The sequence below is a fragment of the Cyprinus carpio genome, chromosome B23 (assembly GCF_018340385.1).
Source record: "Cyprinus carpio isolate SPL01 chromosome B23, ASM1834038v1, whole genome shotgun sequence".
In the NCBI taxonomy this organism is placed as follows: Eukaryota; Metazoa; Chordata; class Actinopteri; order Cypriniformes; family Cyprinidae; genus Cyprinus; species Cyprinus carpio.
Genome location: NC_056619.1, coordinates 13,845,634 through 13,863,130, shown reverse-complemented (window position 1 = coordinate 13,863,130; position 17,497 = coordinate 13,845,634). Strand labels below are relative to the sequence as shown.

The 17,497-nt window shown below is 35.1% G+C and overlaps 1 protein-coding gene across 4 annotated transcripts in view; it reads left to right on the top strand.

The window, feature by feature from the left end:
- LOC109055085 (ephrin type-B receptor 2-like) overlaps positions 1 to 15,638 on the top strand; it is a 64,342-nt gene extending 48,704 nt beyond the window's left edge. For 2 of the 4 annotated variants that reach the window (XM_042750263.1, XM_042750261.1), the window contains exons 6-16: positions 3,073 to 3,197; positions 3,748 to 3,910; positions 6,294 to 6,402; positions 6,529 to 6,593; positions 7,794 to 7,907; positions 8,225 to 8,472; positions 9,905 to 10,120; positions 10,226 to 10,375; positions 10,597 to 10,790; positions 12,074 to 12,229; positions 12,425 to 15,638. In XM_042750263.1, the coding sequence (XP_042606197.1) occupies positions 3,073 to 3,197; positions 3,748 to 3,910; positions 6,294 to 6,402; positions 6,529 to 6,593; positions 7,794 to 7,907; positions 8,225 to 8,472; positions 9,905 to 10,120; positions 10,226 to 10,375; positions 10,597 to 10,790; positions 12,074 to 12,229; positions 12,425 to 12,533 (1,649 nt within the window). In that variant the 3' untranslated portion in view covers positions 12,534 to 15,638. Of the gene's footprint in view, positions 1 to 3,072; positions 3,198 to 3,747; positions 3,911 to 6,293; positions 6,403 to 6,528; positions 6,594 to 7,784; positions 7,908 to 8,224; positions 8,473 to 9,904; positions 10,121 to 10,225; positions 10,376 to 10,596; positions 10,791 to 12,073; positions 12,230 to 12,424 lie in introns of all 4 variants that reach the window. The other 2 variants (XM_042750262.1, XM_042750260.1) reach the window with 1 other exon arrangement.
- The last annotated feature ends 1,859 nt before the right edge of the window (positions 15,639 to 17,497 follow it).

The following is a 17,497-nucleotide window of genomic DNA, read 5'->3' as shown; positions in this document are numbered from 1 at the left end:
GCACTCAGGAACTATAAACGTCCTCCCACACTCAGGGATTTATTAATAATGTTGCTCTGAGAAACTTACAAGCTAATGGTTTTTATAAAATACAGAATGTGCACATCAAATAAGTAAAAACAGTATAAGAAAATAACAAAAGGATATTTAGCCTCAGGGAAGGAATTTCGAGAAAACTAAAAAAAAAAAAAAAAAACATTAGGCCTATAGGTTTTCCCATTAATGTTTTCAAGTCTTTAATACTTTGTTTTAAGCTGCTATCAACTAGGAAATTACTTTGTCATTTGCCGCAGTGGAAATTCTTGCGGAGGAAAGAATGATTCTGAGATCCATTACAGATGGAAATGCTCGTAATCTGTTCCTCTTTTTCTCCTCCAGAATACCACAAGGACATATGAATTTATGTTTTTGACTGAGAGAGTACTACTTGTATTTCTCATAAATTGCAGTCAAAGAGAGCAGCGTAATGATGAAGTACCACTTACCGCAGACTCTTTGGAAAACTGATCACCTCATCAAACCAAGAGAACTTATTTTCATATATAATGACTGTGTTTTATAGACGCATACCTGTGGTGGATTCTCTCCAGACGTTCTGGAGTTTCTTGATCTTTAGAAAACTGCATTTCCTTGAAAACACTGTGGTCTGTTAAAGAACAATGGCTACTTAGAATAAACAAGATTCAAAGGCTAATAGCATTTTTGTTGTTGCCATTCCAGTGAGTTTCTATACACTACCATTCAAATTCTTTTTTGTAAGAATTTAATGTTGTTATTTAGCAAGAACACAACAAATTTCTAAAAAAGTTATGCAAAGACATTCATAATGTTACAAAAGATTTCTATTTCAAATAAATTTCAAATAAATTTTTACAGTTTTCACCAAAAATGTTAGGCCGCACAACTTTTTTTAAACAATGATAATAATAAATGTTTCTTCAGCATATTAGAATGATTTCTGAAGGATCATGTGACACTAAAAACTGAAAATTCAGCTTTGCCATCATAGGAATAAAAAGGCTTCAAAAAGGACCAAAAAATACCATGAACCACATGCCAAGTCTTCTTATAGTTTGTGTGAGGGAAAGATTGAAATTTAAGTTGACAATCTTGCTGGTCACCATTAATTTTGGATTGAGAAAAGAGCAGCTTGAACATTCCATGAAACTTCTGTATGTTGTTTTGTTGAAGAAAGTAAGTCATTCGGGTTTCAAAAGACACAATTGTGAATAAATGATGGCTTGTCTTTAATATTTTCCTAGTGTAGTCCTGTCATCAACAACAAATTATGGGGGTCAAAATGTTACATGCGCCTGAGGAATTGAATTTTGTGATTGTTTGAAATGGTTCGTCTTCTTATTTGGAGTGTTAGTCTAATCACATCTGTCTTTCCTAGTGTTGTTTGGATGAATCTCTCCAACATACACAATGGCACGCTCGACTTCTCAACAGTCCCATCTTCTTCACACACCATGCCATCATTCAGTGCGGTAAATCAAGACACAGGGCCTGTTCTGCCCATTGAAACTAGCGCATGGAAAAACACTTAATCAAAGCTCAGGATCGAAGTTTACAGAGAAACTAAATAGCACAAGACATATTTTTTACACAACATTGTGTGCTTAATATTCCTGAGCTCTATCGACAACAGAGAGCATAACAACCTGAGGCCTCGAAGTCTCTGAGCGATCAACCATCAACTTTATGCCAACTATAAATACAATGTATAAAACATCTTTCTTTGGGCTTAACAGTCATAATTATACAGAAATGGCACATGTGAAAGAGTATCAGTGTCGTTTATTTGACCATTTTATTTTGAAAAAATATTAAAATTGTCTTAAAATGCTCAGATATTGTCTTACCTATTATATTTTATCACGCATGTCTAGGGAATCAGTATTTGGCATATAAACAGAATCACTTTCTTCCCTACAAGCCCAAGCAAGCATGCCATGAGCAAACTTCATATACTCCGCCACCCTGCTGCTCCAGCTGAACCCTGTTCAAGGCATCGATTGGCTTTAAGGCACCGTGATTTGTTTGATCTTTAAACCACAAGTGCAGTTTTACCAGCAGCCATAGTTTTTGCTAGCTCTCACGCTTGTCTTTTTGCTTCTTTAAGCTTGTAAATGATAATGAAGTGTTACATGGGCTTCCAGAGTCTTTCTTTTAGTAGTCAGCCTGAAGCTGCAGTTGATATAATGGCTCCTCTATATCCAAAACTGCACTGATGCCAGAGGACTGTGAGTGCAACGCATGGGAGCTTCAGAACTGTAGACGTTATAGCTGATCTTTGTTGGAAATGCTGTTGTGCTTAGGGAGAAATTTATATGCTGTTGCAGTGCTTTCCAAATGTCAAAAACTGTGAACTCTCTAGATTCATTATCTAAACCAGAGGTCCCTACACTACCATTTAAGAGTTTAGGGTCTGTTAGATTTTTTATTTAAATTTTTTTTTTTAAATCCCCTTGTATATGCACCAAGGCAACATTTATTTGATCAGAGAATACAATAAAAACAGTAATATTATGAAATATCATTAAAGTTTAAAAAGTTTATATATATATATTTATATATATATATATATATTATATATATATATTTATATATATATATTTTTTTTTCTTAATATAGTTTATTCCTGGGATGGAAAAGCTGAATTTTCAGCATCATTATTATAGTCTTCAGTGTCACATGATGATCCTACAGAAATCATTCTAATGTTTTGTAATATTATAACAGTCTTTACTCTCACTTTTCACCAATTAAAGGCATCTTTGCTGAATAAAAATATTAACTTATTAAAACAAAAAAGATTTTCAGGAACAGTTTTAATGAATTAATAGTTTTTAACTTTTGATCTATAAACAAGTATACATCAAAAAAAAATAAGGATTATGCTATGTATTCATTTTAATGTTCTTAATGAAAATCTAAACCTCTCTAATGCAATCCTTGTTATGAACCTAGTTTTCATGAAAAGACTCTCAGATGTACTCCCACACTTCATGTATCCAGCAATATTTATTTCTCATTTAATTGTTTCCTTTTTTATCATCCTCTCTACAGCTCCATCTGCTGTGTCAATCATGCATCAGGTCAGTCGAACTGTGGACAGTATCACATTGTCCTGGTCCCAACCAGACCAGCCCAATGGAGTCATTTTGGACTATGAGCTGCAATATTATGGGAAGGTAATAAGTCATCAAGTTCAATTAAGGTGAACTGCACAAAATCCTTAAAAAAAAAAAAAAAAAAGAATATCTTGGGATAAATTAGTTATGCTCTTATACAAATTTAAATTAAGATTAATTAAGGTTGGAATTAGAGCTCAGGCCACATGAAGTGCCTGTTGTTTTAATTTAATAAAGAATTCAATTAAATACACTACGTGAATAGATTATGTTAGTTTAACACATAACACTCAAATCAATTTCCAGTGTGTCTTAGAAGTTCTTTATTTCTGGATATCCTGTTATGCTAATGAAATTGTTAATGTAGGCCCAACAAAATGTATTTAGTAGACTTCCATTTTCCTTATTTAAATGAACTATTTGCAATTAAATTAAATTGTGATTAAAAAGTTCAAATACTGTGTTGCATTAACATAATTTTAATTAACTAAATGGATCAAGCAGCAAAACCAAAAGAAATGCAACTGAATCACTGACATTTATTCTAAAATGTGGACCATTTTATTATTCTAAACTTTTTTATAATCTTTGTTCTTTGGTTCAAATCTAGAATACTGCAGGGTCGAACTCCTCTCTACTTCGGAGTCAGACTAATACAGCAGTTATCCGTGGCCTGAAGCCGGGGACCATCTACGTGTTCCAGGTGCGGGCCAGAACAGTGGCGGGCTTTGGACGTTTAAGTGGGAAGATGTACTTCCAAACAATGACTGAAGGTATTGGACTTTAACAGACGTTTGGCACTACACACGTTGTTTACGCTCTTCTACTTTCCAATTAGTAGTCTAATTTTACAGTGGCTACAATCTGGCAAAAACTGCTTTCTGGTCTTTTAAAAAGCTTTAACCTTAATCTGCTGGACCACAATTTTAGATCTATGTGGCAAGGGCAAAGCCAGAAACATGAGCTGGTGGCCAAGCCATCATAGCATGCTGCTCGTTCTCAATACTAATCTTAGACATGTAGCCACGTTCCCTTTTAATGAAAATGGAAACATTTGACAGTAAGGAGCACTTTGCTACTTGGAAACACATTTGTTTGTGTTTAGCTGGCATTAGAATATTCTGTGGCATGTCTGACAAAATCAAGAAAGTGACTGTTGACAAATTATTATTAAGATGTCACACACGTAAAAAGTCTTGACAGTCAATTGTTGAAGATGAATCAACCGCTTAAGGAGGTTTGTTAGCCAATCAGAACCAAGATTTCAACAATACTGTAATATAAAATGTGGAAAAAAATATTTGAGACAAATTGAGTTAACTTTCTGTGTACACTACCATTCAAAAGTTTGGGGTCAGTAAGAAAGTTTTTGATAGAAATATTTTATTCAGCAAGTACGCATTACATGGATCAAAAGACATTTAGAATGTTAAAGGGGTCATTGGAAGTTGATATGATTCTTTAGAGTCTTAATGAAAAGTCTTTAACATACTTTAGTTAAAATTTCTCAATGGTAGTGTAGAACAACACCCTTTTAACCTGTCAACAACAGCTCTGTTCACAGCAAACCGGTATGGTGCATTTCCCTTTAAATGCAAATGAGCTCTGTTCTTCCGTGGGGTGACGAGCAGTTCTCTGAGAGACTGTAAACTTTAGCCGCATTCATTGTGAAACTTGCTAACTAGCACATTATTAGGAAAGACGATTTGCAAAATTCATAAAAAAAAACTTTTCACTCACTTAACACTCTCTTCTTCTGGAGGTGAAGCTGGATCACGATTGATTCACGCAAACATAAACACATTTAGGAAGATCGGGGACACATTCCATTCATAAACAAATGTAATCCACTGTGTCTTCAGTTGATCAGATGTCGTGAGTAAATGACGACTGCTATGTTCATTATTAAATCTAACAACAAAACAGCTCAATCACGTAGGACACATCTGCTCCGGCGGTAAAACAATGGCGGACTGATGACAGCTCACTCAGGGCAGGTTTAAGGTAAAACACCAGTGTCAATCAACAATCGTGGGGGGGCCTGGGTCCGTGTGACATCACACAGCCAAGAATCTGATAACGGCTTGATTTTAGAAAGGGGTCATGATTTATCAATATTAAAAAAAAAAAAAAAAAAAACCTTGGGTGATTTTTATTATTATAGGGAGGTTGTGTACGCACACTGCCAAGACACATTTCAGTTCAAACATGTAACAACATGACTCTAATGAATTAACAAGCTGTGCATGACTTGCCTGAGGTAAATGTAAATTCTACATTACATTTTTTTGACATCTTTCCGACGTTGAAACCCTGATTGAGCAATTACATGAGGCAGATGTTCATTCATTTTCATTTTGCATTAAAACTAGTAGTAAAGATGAAGGGATGATCACGTTCACTCACTGCAACTGCCATTTAAACAGCAATCTGTCATGCCACAGCAAAGAACAGCATTTATTGAATTTCCTAAAAATTATTAGAATTTTTTATTTAATGTTTTTACTGTATTTTTGATCAAGTAAATGCAGCCTTGGTGATCATAAGAGATTTCTTTCAAAAACAAAAATTACACTGACCTTAAACATTTGAATGGGAGTATATTGTGTGTGTATCTTGTCTTTGTGCCAACATTTAGACTGATAAAGGCCTCTGTGAATTTTAAATGATAACTTTCATGTTTAAATTATAGTGACGTGACATACAGCCAAGTATGGTGACCCATACTCAGAATTCGTGCTCTGTATTTAACCCATCCAGAGTGCACACACACAGCAGTGAACACACACACACAGTGAACACACACTTGGAGCAGTGGGCAGCCATTTATGCTGCGGGTGCCCGGGAGCAGTTAGGGGTTCGGTGCCTTGCTCAAGGGCACCTCAGTCGTGTTACTGCCGGCCAGAGACTCGAACCCACAACCTTAGGGTTAGGAGTCAAACTCTCTAACCATTAGGCCACGACTTCCCCAAAAGTGTGCTGTTCTGTTGCAAAACCTGAAATGTCCTTGGCTAAAGCAGGAAATGTTTTAGTACAGACAGTATGCAAAGAGACTTTTTTCCCCCCAAAATAAATACTTTAGCCTTTTTTATGACTAAAAATCACAAAGGCACAATAACTGATCTGATTTTGTGTCCACCATGTGTACATCTAAAGAGGAGTACAACTCCAGCCTGCAGGAGAAACTGCCCCTCATAATCGGCTCTGCTGCTGCTGGTGTTGTTTTTCTCATCGCTGTGGTTGTGCTCATTATCGTCTGTAATCGGTGAGTCTGTTGCTTACCATGATCTGGAGTAGATCACACAAAACTGAACATAAACTAAGAAATAGTGTTTTAATGTAGCCTCCTTTTTTCTGACTTTTTCTTCTTTTCCTGTTGGGGTCTCATCAGGAGAGGCAGTGACCGGACAGAAACTGAGTACACTGACAAGCTTCAGCATTACACCAGCGGCCACAGTGAGTAAACCAATCAGTGACTTTATAATATTTCATGTGTGCTTATAATATTTACTTGATCTTTTTAAACAAGGCTTAAGTCAATAAATGAAAACAGCGGAGTGCTGCACAGCACATATAAACATAACATTTAAACCACAGCACAACTCTATTTACAATTTGAAGATTGTACCACACAATACCGCACTTGCAGTGTACTGAAATGGTTCATATGGTATTGATAAAATCTTCTAGTTGACTCAGCATGTGCTGTACATGCACAAACCATAATTCCTTTTTAATTCATTTCCTCTCCCAAAAGTGCTTACATGCTCAGAATACTCCAACTTTATTATTTATTTTGTTTGCCATTCTGTGTCATTGATGGGTATTATAATATTGGCAGATAATTTAATTAGATAAATATACATCACTGATTCTTGAGCTATAGGACAAAAAAAAAAAACATTTATTTTAAAATTAATTGATTTTTCAATTTAATGTATACTTATATCAAAGTCCCTTTAAGACAAGTCATGTCACTCGGCATCCGTCTTGGGCATCCAAGTGCAACTCCTATCTCTTTGAATGGGGAAACATCAAATTCTACAAAACTGTTCACTAGGCTTGCGTTTAAATTTTATATTTGAAATCACCAACAACTGTGTCATAAATGTTGTTCATAAATCTCAAATATCTTTATAAAAAACCTATAAAAAAATCCTATAACACATGCTAGATCAGCCAATACGCATGCCCACTCCTTATCTAAAGTAACAGAAACCCTACTAACTCCAGCTGCAGTGACGCGCTGACTTTACCGATTAGTGATTGGCTCCTTCAACTCAAAGTCTGTGACGTATTAGTTGTGACGATTGAGCGGCCATATTGAGCATTGCATTTTTCCCCATTCAAAACTATACAAGTGACATGTCTTGGGTATTCTATAGTCTTTGCTTAAATCTCAAAGTCTGTGACGTATTAGTATATAATTATTAAAATATATATATATATATATATAAGAATATAATTATGCTAAAATAAGAAAATAAAATGATCTTGTACATTTGTGTTAAGTTTGTGATCTGATTTTCAAGTGAAATTTCACGTTTTTTCCCATATCCCATTTTTTAAGAATCAATGATATGTAATTTTTACAGTATAGGCAATATGTTTATGTTGCATACACTGCAGCTCCTGTTTCTTTTTCAGTGTCTCCAGGAATGAAGATCTACATTGATCCTTTCACATATGAGGATCCCAATGAGGCAGTGCGCGAGTTCGCCAAAGAAATAGACGTGACCTGTGTGAAAATCGAGCAAGTCATTGGTGCAGGTGAATGTCACTTTTCACGTAAATTAGGAATATTTTAATATGCATAGATTTAATTGCATAGAGTGCTGATTTGCAGTCTAACCAACATCTTTGCATCTCATCTAGTTAGTCGAGTGCATATAAGCAAATCACCCGTTAATTAGAAAGCAGCTGTAATCAGCCTGGAGCTTTTAATGTGTTCACACCTTTAATTATTGTTAAAGGAGCAACAAAGTTTTAGTAAACCAGGCTGCTAATTTAATTATTTTCATGTAATTGAATTATAAATTACATTTCCTGAGGTGTAATCAACTGGTCTTAATGGTCGAACTTTTTAGGTGAGTTTGGAGAGGTATGCAGCGGTAATCTCAGGCTTCCTGGGAAGAGGGAGGTTCTGGTGGCCATAAAGACTCTGAAATCAGGCTACACTGAGAAGCAGCGGCGGGACTTCCTGAGCGAAGCCAGCATCATGGGGCAGTTTGACCATCCCAACATCATCCACCTGGAAGGAGTGGTGACCAAGAGCACTCCAGTAATGATCATCACTGAATTCATGGAAAACGGATCACTGGACTCCTTCCTTCGGGTACGTTTCAGTGTTGCTGCAAGAAAATAACAACAATGATATTTTGTAAGTTGTCTTGGACTTACTGACACCTAGTGTTGTGGAAGCAGTATCATGCAAAAAATGTTTTCAGCTACCGATGCCATTTTCAAAATGCTCATTTCTCAGTTAACCATCATTAATAAAGTAAAACTGTCCAATGGCAGTAAAATTCGGCTGTTTAGGTAATCCTAACACGCCTGCCACCAAAAGGAGACCCGCTCTATGTAGAAGAATATAATAGAATTTATGATATGGCTATTTTATACATTCTTATACATGATTGTAAACATTTACTCTTTTTTTCTAAAGCAATATTTACACTACAGTTCAAATGTTTGGGGTCAGGAATTTTTTTTTTTTTTTTTTTTTTTTTGAAAGACGTCTTTTATATTTACGAAGGCTACATTTATTGGATCACAAAATACAGTAGATAAAGTAATATTATGAAATATTATTATTATTTACAATAACACCCTAGCAACCGCATAGCAGCACCCATCCCAAGTACCCTAGCAACCATATAGCAACACCTTAGCAACCACCCCAGGTACCCTAGAAACTCCCTAGCAACCACCCTATAAGCCATCCCAGGTACTCTAGCAATCTGTTTTTCTATGTCTGTTCTTCTGATAGACTGTATTGCCTTATTTCAAACTACTTCAAATTGAAAAAATTTAATTTATTCATGATAGCAAAGCTGAATTTTCAGCATTAGTACTCCAGTCTTTAGTGTCACATGATCCTTCAGAAATTATTTTAATATGCATATTTGCTGCTCAAGAAACATTTCTTATCGTTATCAATGTTGGAAACAGTTCTTTAAATTTCTGTCAAAAACATGAAACTGAATTGAAAGTTTAAAAAACATTTAAATAGAAATCTTTATAGAAAACATTATAAATATCTTTACTATCACTTTTGATAAGTTTAATGCATCCTTGCTTAAAAAAATCATTATTTGTAAAACCCAAGAAATCAATTAAACCCAAACTTTTTAAACTTAATGCTGCACGTGCCATTTAATCATGATTACATGCTACAGTACATCGGGTTTAAACTTTGTAGATTTTTGGCACCTAATTAAAAAATGACTCGTTTTTGCCCACACATTGCCCTAAAACCAATTTATTTAAGCTTTTTATTTCACAGTGTGTGATGGCACTTGTCCTTGTGCTGCTTTTAACTGACCCAGGATCCCACTGGGAAAGGCCCAGATGTGTCTGCCGAGAGGCACAGCTGGACCGAAGTCCAGATGTTTCACCACAAGATTGACACAAGCTCACAGAACAAAGATGTTTTGTTAGAAAGCCTGATTTTAAAGAGAAGAAACATATGTGTATCCTCTGTCTTAAACACATAATTTGATTCTTTTTTAATATATATATTTCATATTCTCTGTATGACATCTCAGCAAAACGATGGCCAGTTCACTGTCATCCAGTTGGTTGGCATGCTGCGTGGCATTGCAGCTGGCATGAAGTACCTCTGTGACATGAACTACGTACATCGTGATCTGGCTGCCCGCAACATCCTGGTTAACAGCAATCTAGTCTGCAAAGTATCCGATTTTGGGCTTTCTCGCTTTTTGGAAGATGACACGTCAGATCCTACATACACAAGCGCCCTGGTGAGTGTGTGTTTAATGGGTCATGTGGCCTAATGCTAAGTGTCAGCATCTACGTAGTACTTTATGCTGATGAAATATTCCTAACTAAATTCAGTGTCCTCACAGGGAGGGAAAATTCCAATACGATGGACTGCTCCCGAGGCCATTCAATACAGGAAGTTCACGTCCTCGAGTGATGTGTGGAGCTATGGCATCGTAATGTGGGAGGTCATGTCCTATGGAGAGCGACCTTACTGGGACATGAGCAATCAAGATGTATGAAATCAATTCTTATATATTGATGACTAGAGATGATAGTTTTCATCAAGCTTTTTTCATGAAGAGCTGGATAAGGATGTCCTCTAGTGGACAGGCAATGTCATTAAACACCATCTGAACGTGCATACAAAAAGATGTGTATAAAATGTTTATTGTATTGTTATATTAATGTATTATTAAGTATGCTTAATAAGTAATTTATCTTCCCGTCAATCCAGGTAATAAATGCTATCGAGCAGGATTATAGGTTACCTCCTCCTATGGACTGTCCAAACGCACTGCACCAACTAATGTTGGACTGCTGGCAGAAGGACAGAAACAACCGTCCGAAATTCAATCAGATTGTTAACACTCTGGATAAGATGATCCGTAATCCTGGCAGCCTGAAGTCCACCACCCCTCTCTCTTCAGGGTAAGAGATTTGATTCTGGGTCAACACAGACTAGAAGAGGGCAGCATGCACTGAGCACTGAATCATGTTCACTTCATTAGTCTGAACTCTATAATCATTTAAAAAAAAAACATTTTAAAGTGATGATTTTTGTACTGTATATTTTCAGTATTATATCTTTTAAGTTTATTAATTAATCAAAATTTATTTTACATTGAGATATAGTGTTTATACAGAAAATGACCAATTTATCATTTTTAAATTAAATGAAATATTAAATTGAATTACCAATATAGAATATAGAATACATAATCCACAATATCATATAAATTATATATTACATAATATTAAAATAAATAATTTATAGTATATAATAAACAAATACACAAAAAGTATCAAAAAATATAATTACATTACGTAATATTATAATACATAATATATAGTATATAATGCACAAATACATAAAGTATCAAAAAATATAAAGTTTATTTTAAGTATTTTAGCATTATTATTAATTAATCTAAATTTATTTTAAGTTTAGATATAATGTTTATACAGAAAATTACCAATTTATAACTTTTAAAGATACAGATTATGTAATACATAATATATAGTATATAATACACAAATACTGAAGAGTAGCAAACAAAGTTAATGGGCAAACAAAGTTATAATGTTTTATAAGAATAAACAGATTTCAAAAATAAGTCATGATTTGTCGATAAAAGACTCCCATTTCCCCAAGAATGCTTTATTATTTTTTTTTATTTTTATTTTTACAATTTTTAATGTACACTACCATCCACAAGTTTGGGGTTCAGTAAGATTTGTTGTTGTTGTTTTAATTTGTAAATTAATATTTTAAGGATGCATTAAATTGTTCAAAAGTGACAGTAAAGACATTTATAATGTTAAAATTATATTTCAAATAAGTGTTCTTTTAAACTTTCAATTTAAAAAAAATCCTTTAAGTTTCTTGAGCAGCAAATCAGCATATTAGAATGATTTCTGAAGGATTCTGTGACACTGAAGGCTGTAGTAGTGACCGCTGAAAATTAAACTTTGCATCACAGGAATAAATTACATTGTAAAATAGATTAAAATAGAAAACAGTTATTTTAAATAGTATTAATATTTAACAATATTGCTGTTTTGAGTGCATGTTACAGATGTAGTCATTTTTAATTTGTTCAACTGGGCCAGGTGGTGTTAGATGTTTTTTTTTATAATTTAGCAGAATCCATTTTTTAATACTCATGATTTAAGTCCCATATAGTGATGTGGATTTCGTGGGTGTTTTACAGCGTACATCTACCTCTGCTGGACCGCAGCACACCAGACTTCTCCAGCTTCAGCACAGTGGATGAATGGCTGGACGCCATCAAAATGGGCCAGTACAAAGAGAACTTTGCCAATGAAGACCTCGCTACCTTTGAAGCTGTGTCTCAGATGACTATGGAGTATGTTTTCACTATTTTCCATACAGCTCAACAGATTCACATCGATCATATTCATTACTAAGTTACAGAACCAGATTCTATAGCCACCAGAAACCTATTACTGTAAATTTGATAGATAGTCTTGTCTGCTTAGATCATTCTTTGACTGTGACATTATGCAGTCGCTTCTCTGACGCCCTCTTTCTGTCCTCACAGTGACATTCTGAGGGTGGGAGTCACACTAGCAGGCCACCAGAAGAAGATTCTCAACAGTGTGCAGATGATGCGAGCCCAAATGAACCAGATCCAGTCAGTGGAGGTTTGATTCTTAAGAGTGGAGGATGGGACCAGCCTGTGCACACCAGACCCCTGTGGACCTTCTCACAGAAAGACGCCCCCCTCAGTGAGCCCTGTGTCCAGAGCCCAGCAGAAGTCACTTTCTCTAGGGATGATCAAGAACAGATCCCCACAAAACCACTATGGTCTCGATACAGCACCAGCACACTGAAGGCAAGCTGTAGTCTTTGCAGTGGCCAAAATGATCCATAAATGTCATTCTGGCTACATTTACATGCAAGTTCATATTCCAGTATTATCTCTGACTTTGCAGTATTTCTAATAAACCACATAAAAGCCTAAAAATGTTGGTATATCTATTATTTAATAGACATTTAATAATACATTTCTAATTTAAGGTGGCGGCCTTGTAATTGTAAAAATTAAAAATTGCCTTTTCTATGTAAATTCCTTGCTCTTGCTCTAATTCCTTGCCGAGTAACTGTTTTTACTAAAGTTCATTAGTTCTGGAATGAACAAATCAAAGTATTTCTGAGCACCTTCTGGGTCCATTAAAAAAAAGCATTTATAAAGTGCACCCATTTAAATTCAAATATTAGAAGAATATGTCACAGTTCACAGAATAAGAATAAAATGCAGTGCATATAGGGGCTGAAAAGATTGTTCATGCATGGAAATGTAGCCACTTGCACATTATTTTGGCTGTTAGTTTTTTGGGAAAATCAAACACAGATTTTGATTATATACAGTATAGCCCCTTTACTCTTTGAAATGATTTGGTTCTCAGTCATATTCACCAGATATGTATTGATAGGATCATTTAAAATGTAAAACTTTTGTTTTGGTGTGCATCTGAAATGGACTATGGACTAATAGCAAGAAAAAAGGAGAAACAATTATACATGCGTGATGCTCATGTATGATGAGGAATGATCCATGTGATGGATCTTGTGCTGGCAGAATTTGCCAATATGATGACTATTATAAAACTATGTGAATAGTAGGCAAAGCAACCAGTACTGGTTCAGTATGCGTTTTTTGTTGTTGTTTTTTTTTTTTGTAAAAAGTAATGTGATATTTTTTTATTTTCTTCATGAGTTTTATTTATTTGTTTTATACTTTTTAACACCATTACTTTCCAATTACCCATATAATCTTGCACCAGTGTTGTACTACAGATGTTCTTGTCACATATCGAAAGCACTTCCTGTGCTGATTTCTTCACAGAGCCTGCCGACAGAATATAATAGGTGCATGCCGGATTTAATTTGATGTTTATTTCAATCCCAATAGTAAGAGTCCCTTAGTGTTCATTTTGCATCAGATGTCATGTTTTGAAAAAGTTTCCCACCACATTTTTCTTTCGATATTGTAACAATTTATTGTATTTATGTATATGTATATGTATACATATATAATTATGTGTGTATATATATATACATGCTGGCACTTCGCAAATAGGGTACAATTTGTTGTCCAATTACTTTTTTTTAAGCATTAGAGGCACTAATCCCATGTTTTTGTTGTAAGAATTATTAGATGTTTGACAAGCTATTACCTAACATAAGATTAGCATGGAAGTAGCTAGGTTTGAACACTTTAAATGTGCCTGTCCCCCACTTGGAATTTGAATTTGGCCTGCCCAACTTCATTTTTGGGCCTTATTTTGTACCCTGTTTGTAGAAGTTTTGCTGTCCATAGAAATAGTATTACGTTCTTGCCACAACTGAAGCACTGCACACATAAAAAACATCTTACGAAATTAAAGAATGAGATGAAAAGAGGGAGACCTAAAGACTCATTAGAAAAGACTTAAAGTCTGTTTTTATTGAAAGATATGTTTTATGAATTATGAATTTTAACATCAATATGTGCTCTTATTTGTATTGTTTTGTGCAGTTGATCTAAATTTTAGTGCTGTGGCAAAGGTCATTTTGACAGTATGAGCTTGGATTAAGTGAAAACTTCACTGACCATATTTTTTTTTTTTTTTTACATCTTTGACATGTTTGACACATTAAACTTCATGACATATTCATCATTATTGTAAAGTACTTTACAAAATACATGCTTGCTTGTTTGTTGTTTTTCTGTATATACAGTGTTGGTTAATAAGCAGTTGTAGTCTGTTGCTCTTCCTGGAGCACGGCACATTTGTAACCCTAAATAGTTGTTGAGTTGACACTTTGACACTGTGACACCGTCTCTCTAAAGTGAATGTGCTTCCTATCAACTTGTTGACTGGTCTTCCACGTCTAAACACTTTACACTTGTATAGAAATACTCGTTTGAATCTCACATATTTTTGTTTCACTCGCTCTCTCTGACTGGCATACTGACTTTTAATGTGAGACAGGGTGCTTTGTCCTTTGTGAAGCTTTGCCTGACAAACTCAGAACTGTTAATGGTTATGTGCTCCAATATTTAGGTAAATATGCCCATATCTATATTCCATGCTTTCATTTTACATTAAACTGCATTTTTTTTTTCAGAGTGTTGGGCAAATTTATAGTAAAATGTAAACTGAAAGTGCAATGTTTTGTTTTGCATCATTTATTATTGCATACTTCTTTCCCTTTTAATTGAAATTTTAACAATTCACGAAAGCACCAGGAATCAAATTCATAAAGGGGAATAAAAAAATAATTTCAGGCTCAGTGGACTGTCATTGTGAATTTTTTAAAAATATGTCATTACCATAACGACAGAACATAAGTATGAAAAGAATGCACATGTTAATATATTAGAAAATACCTTTATGTATAATTTTTTTTTTTTTTTTTTTTTTTTTTTTTTTTTACCAGTTCTAATTGTAATGTGGCAATTTTTTTCCGTTTCACTCTCTATTCAATAAAATATCAATTTCTTTGTGGTAAAAATATGACTGTGGATTAGGCCATGTACATGCATACAATAGTATTCAGTCACTTTCACTGGCATTAACCCGTCATACACACACACACACACACACACACACACTGTACTGTCCACCATGACCACTGTGAGTGAAGCAGGAGGCTCTGGACTTTGTATAAATGTACATTTTCTGTAACCCTGTGAATGATGTTACAGTTAAATCATTTGTAGTATTGCTATTTGTTTATTTTCTATGAAAGAACATTTGTGGCCCATTATGTTTTTCTTCAATAAAATATGGAGTAAGGGTCAGTGTCATGGGTCATGTGATAAGTGTTTTATTTTTTACAGAATGATTCAGAAGTCTAAATGATTTTTTTGTGTTGTTGTATTGCTCCAGACCACCAGGAGGAGTTGTAGGCTGCAAAATGTGGTCTGTTGACGTGCTTATAAGAAGCATATCTACTGTAGAGGCACAACTACTGGAGAAACCACAAAATGGGAAAAAGTTATATGTTAATGTTGTTAGTATTTTTTTAATCAGAACGCATCATTTCTGAATGTTTGATTTTATGCTTTCTATGATTATGTATTTTTTTTACTTTGTTAGATGACATTTTGTCCAAAGTATTGTGTCCATGTTCTTGGATTAATGTGCTTCTGGTATGACATGCTGCTGTATTATATTTAAACAAGTTTGTCACAGGTCTCTCAATATTTTGCAAATATTACCTATATTTGATCTGTTCCTTGTCACGATCATTTAATCTTTTTTGAAATACCACTAATTTGCTATGTTTTTCCTATACCTTTTATTCTCCTGTAGTTCGTTTGGAGAGTGTTTTCTGCAGGCATGTAAACTCATCCCTCGAAAGCCATCGGTATTTGACCTGTTCTGCCAGTTGGGCTAAAGACTTACACCTATCCATCCTAGTCTTGTTTTAATGGAATCTTCTACTGTCACCCAGATAGCATACAAATTACTGAGCTGTCGATACTCTGTGTATGTGTGTGAAAGAGAAAGAGAGATAGGGAATAAGCTTCTTAATCTGTAGTATTAGAAAGATTAGAAAACTTTTGGCTGTGATCTGGGTGCTTCTGTGTGGAGCCTGAATTCAGACCATCTGTTCTTTGCCAGTAGTTGTTCCTTCTAAACTGTCATTTATTAAATCCATTTGTGACTATCCCACCAACGGCAGACATGGGGAGTGTTCTGGAAACATTTTTCAACTTATTTGGTGGTGCTAAATGTTTTAGGTAGCTTGCTGGACACCAGTTTTGCACTCACTGTCTTGACAAATAGGGGTCAAGTAAAGTCGCATCAATGGCTAATCTTTGAAACACGATCAAATTGTGTCATGCCCATCTGATAACTGTAGTATCACTTCATTGGCTGCAGTGGACAGTGGTGTTTATTTCATCCCAGCTGAATTAGTCACCACAACAATCCACAACAAAAGTACAATGAAATCTAAATCCAGTAATCCTGTAATCTGTACTAAATATGTGGCCATGTAATTCTGCATATACCATGGTGCACTTATATCCACATAAACTGAATTTGTCAGTGCTGTTGTGATTGAAAGTGCTTTAATGACTTGGCCCAGTTTTGTTGATCCCTCATAGTCAGGACTTCGATGCTGTGCATTCAAGTGGGTGTCCTAGTTTCCGAGACATTCATATTTTGTGACTATCAGTGCTTTTTTCCATTATTTATTTTGTGGCCAGTTGTCTCAACAGTGCAAAGGTTCAGTAGGGTGACAGTATCTTGCTCTTGGGTATGTTGGTGAGGATCATCCGGAGTGAGGGCCCAGAATCCACCTGGAAGGAAAGTGTGTCACCGTCTCCTCAGCCGAGCCTGACAGGTGTTTTTTTTAGGGGTGCTGGCACATGGTCCTCTTGCAGTGTGTGAATGTGTATGTGCATGTGGGATCATCTCATGCTTCTCTTTAAAGACCCTGGTGAGAAAATCTGAGCTGGATGATCTTCTCCACTAAGCCATGTCATGTACCCTCCTTCACAATGAATAGTTTGGTACTGTAAAAGAATCAACTCAACCCTGCCAAAGCAAGGCACACAAAGTTCTCAGCATTTTCAACTCAAGCTCATGGACATTTGTACATATTTTACAAGGTG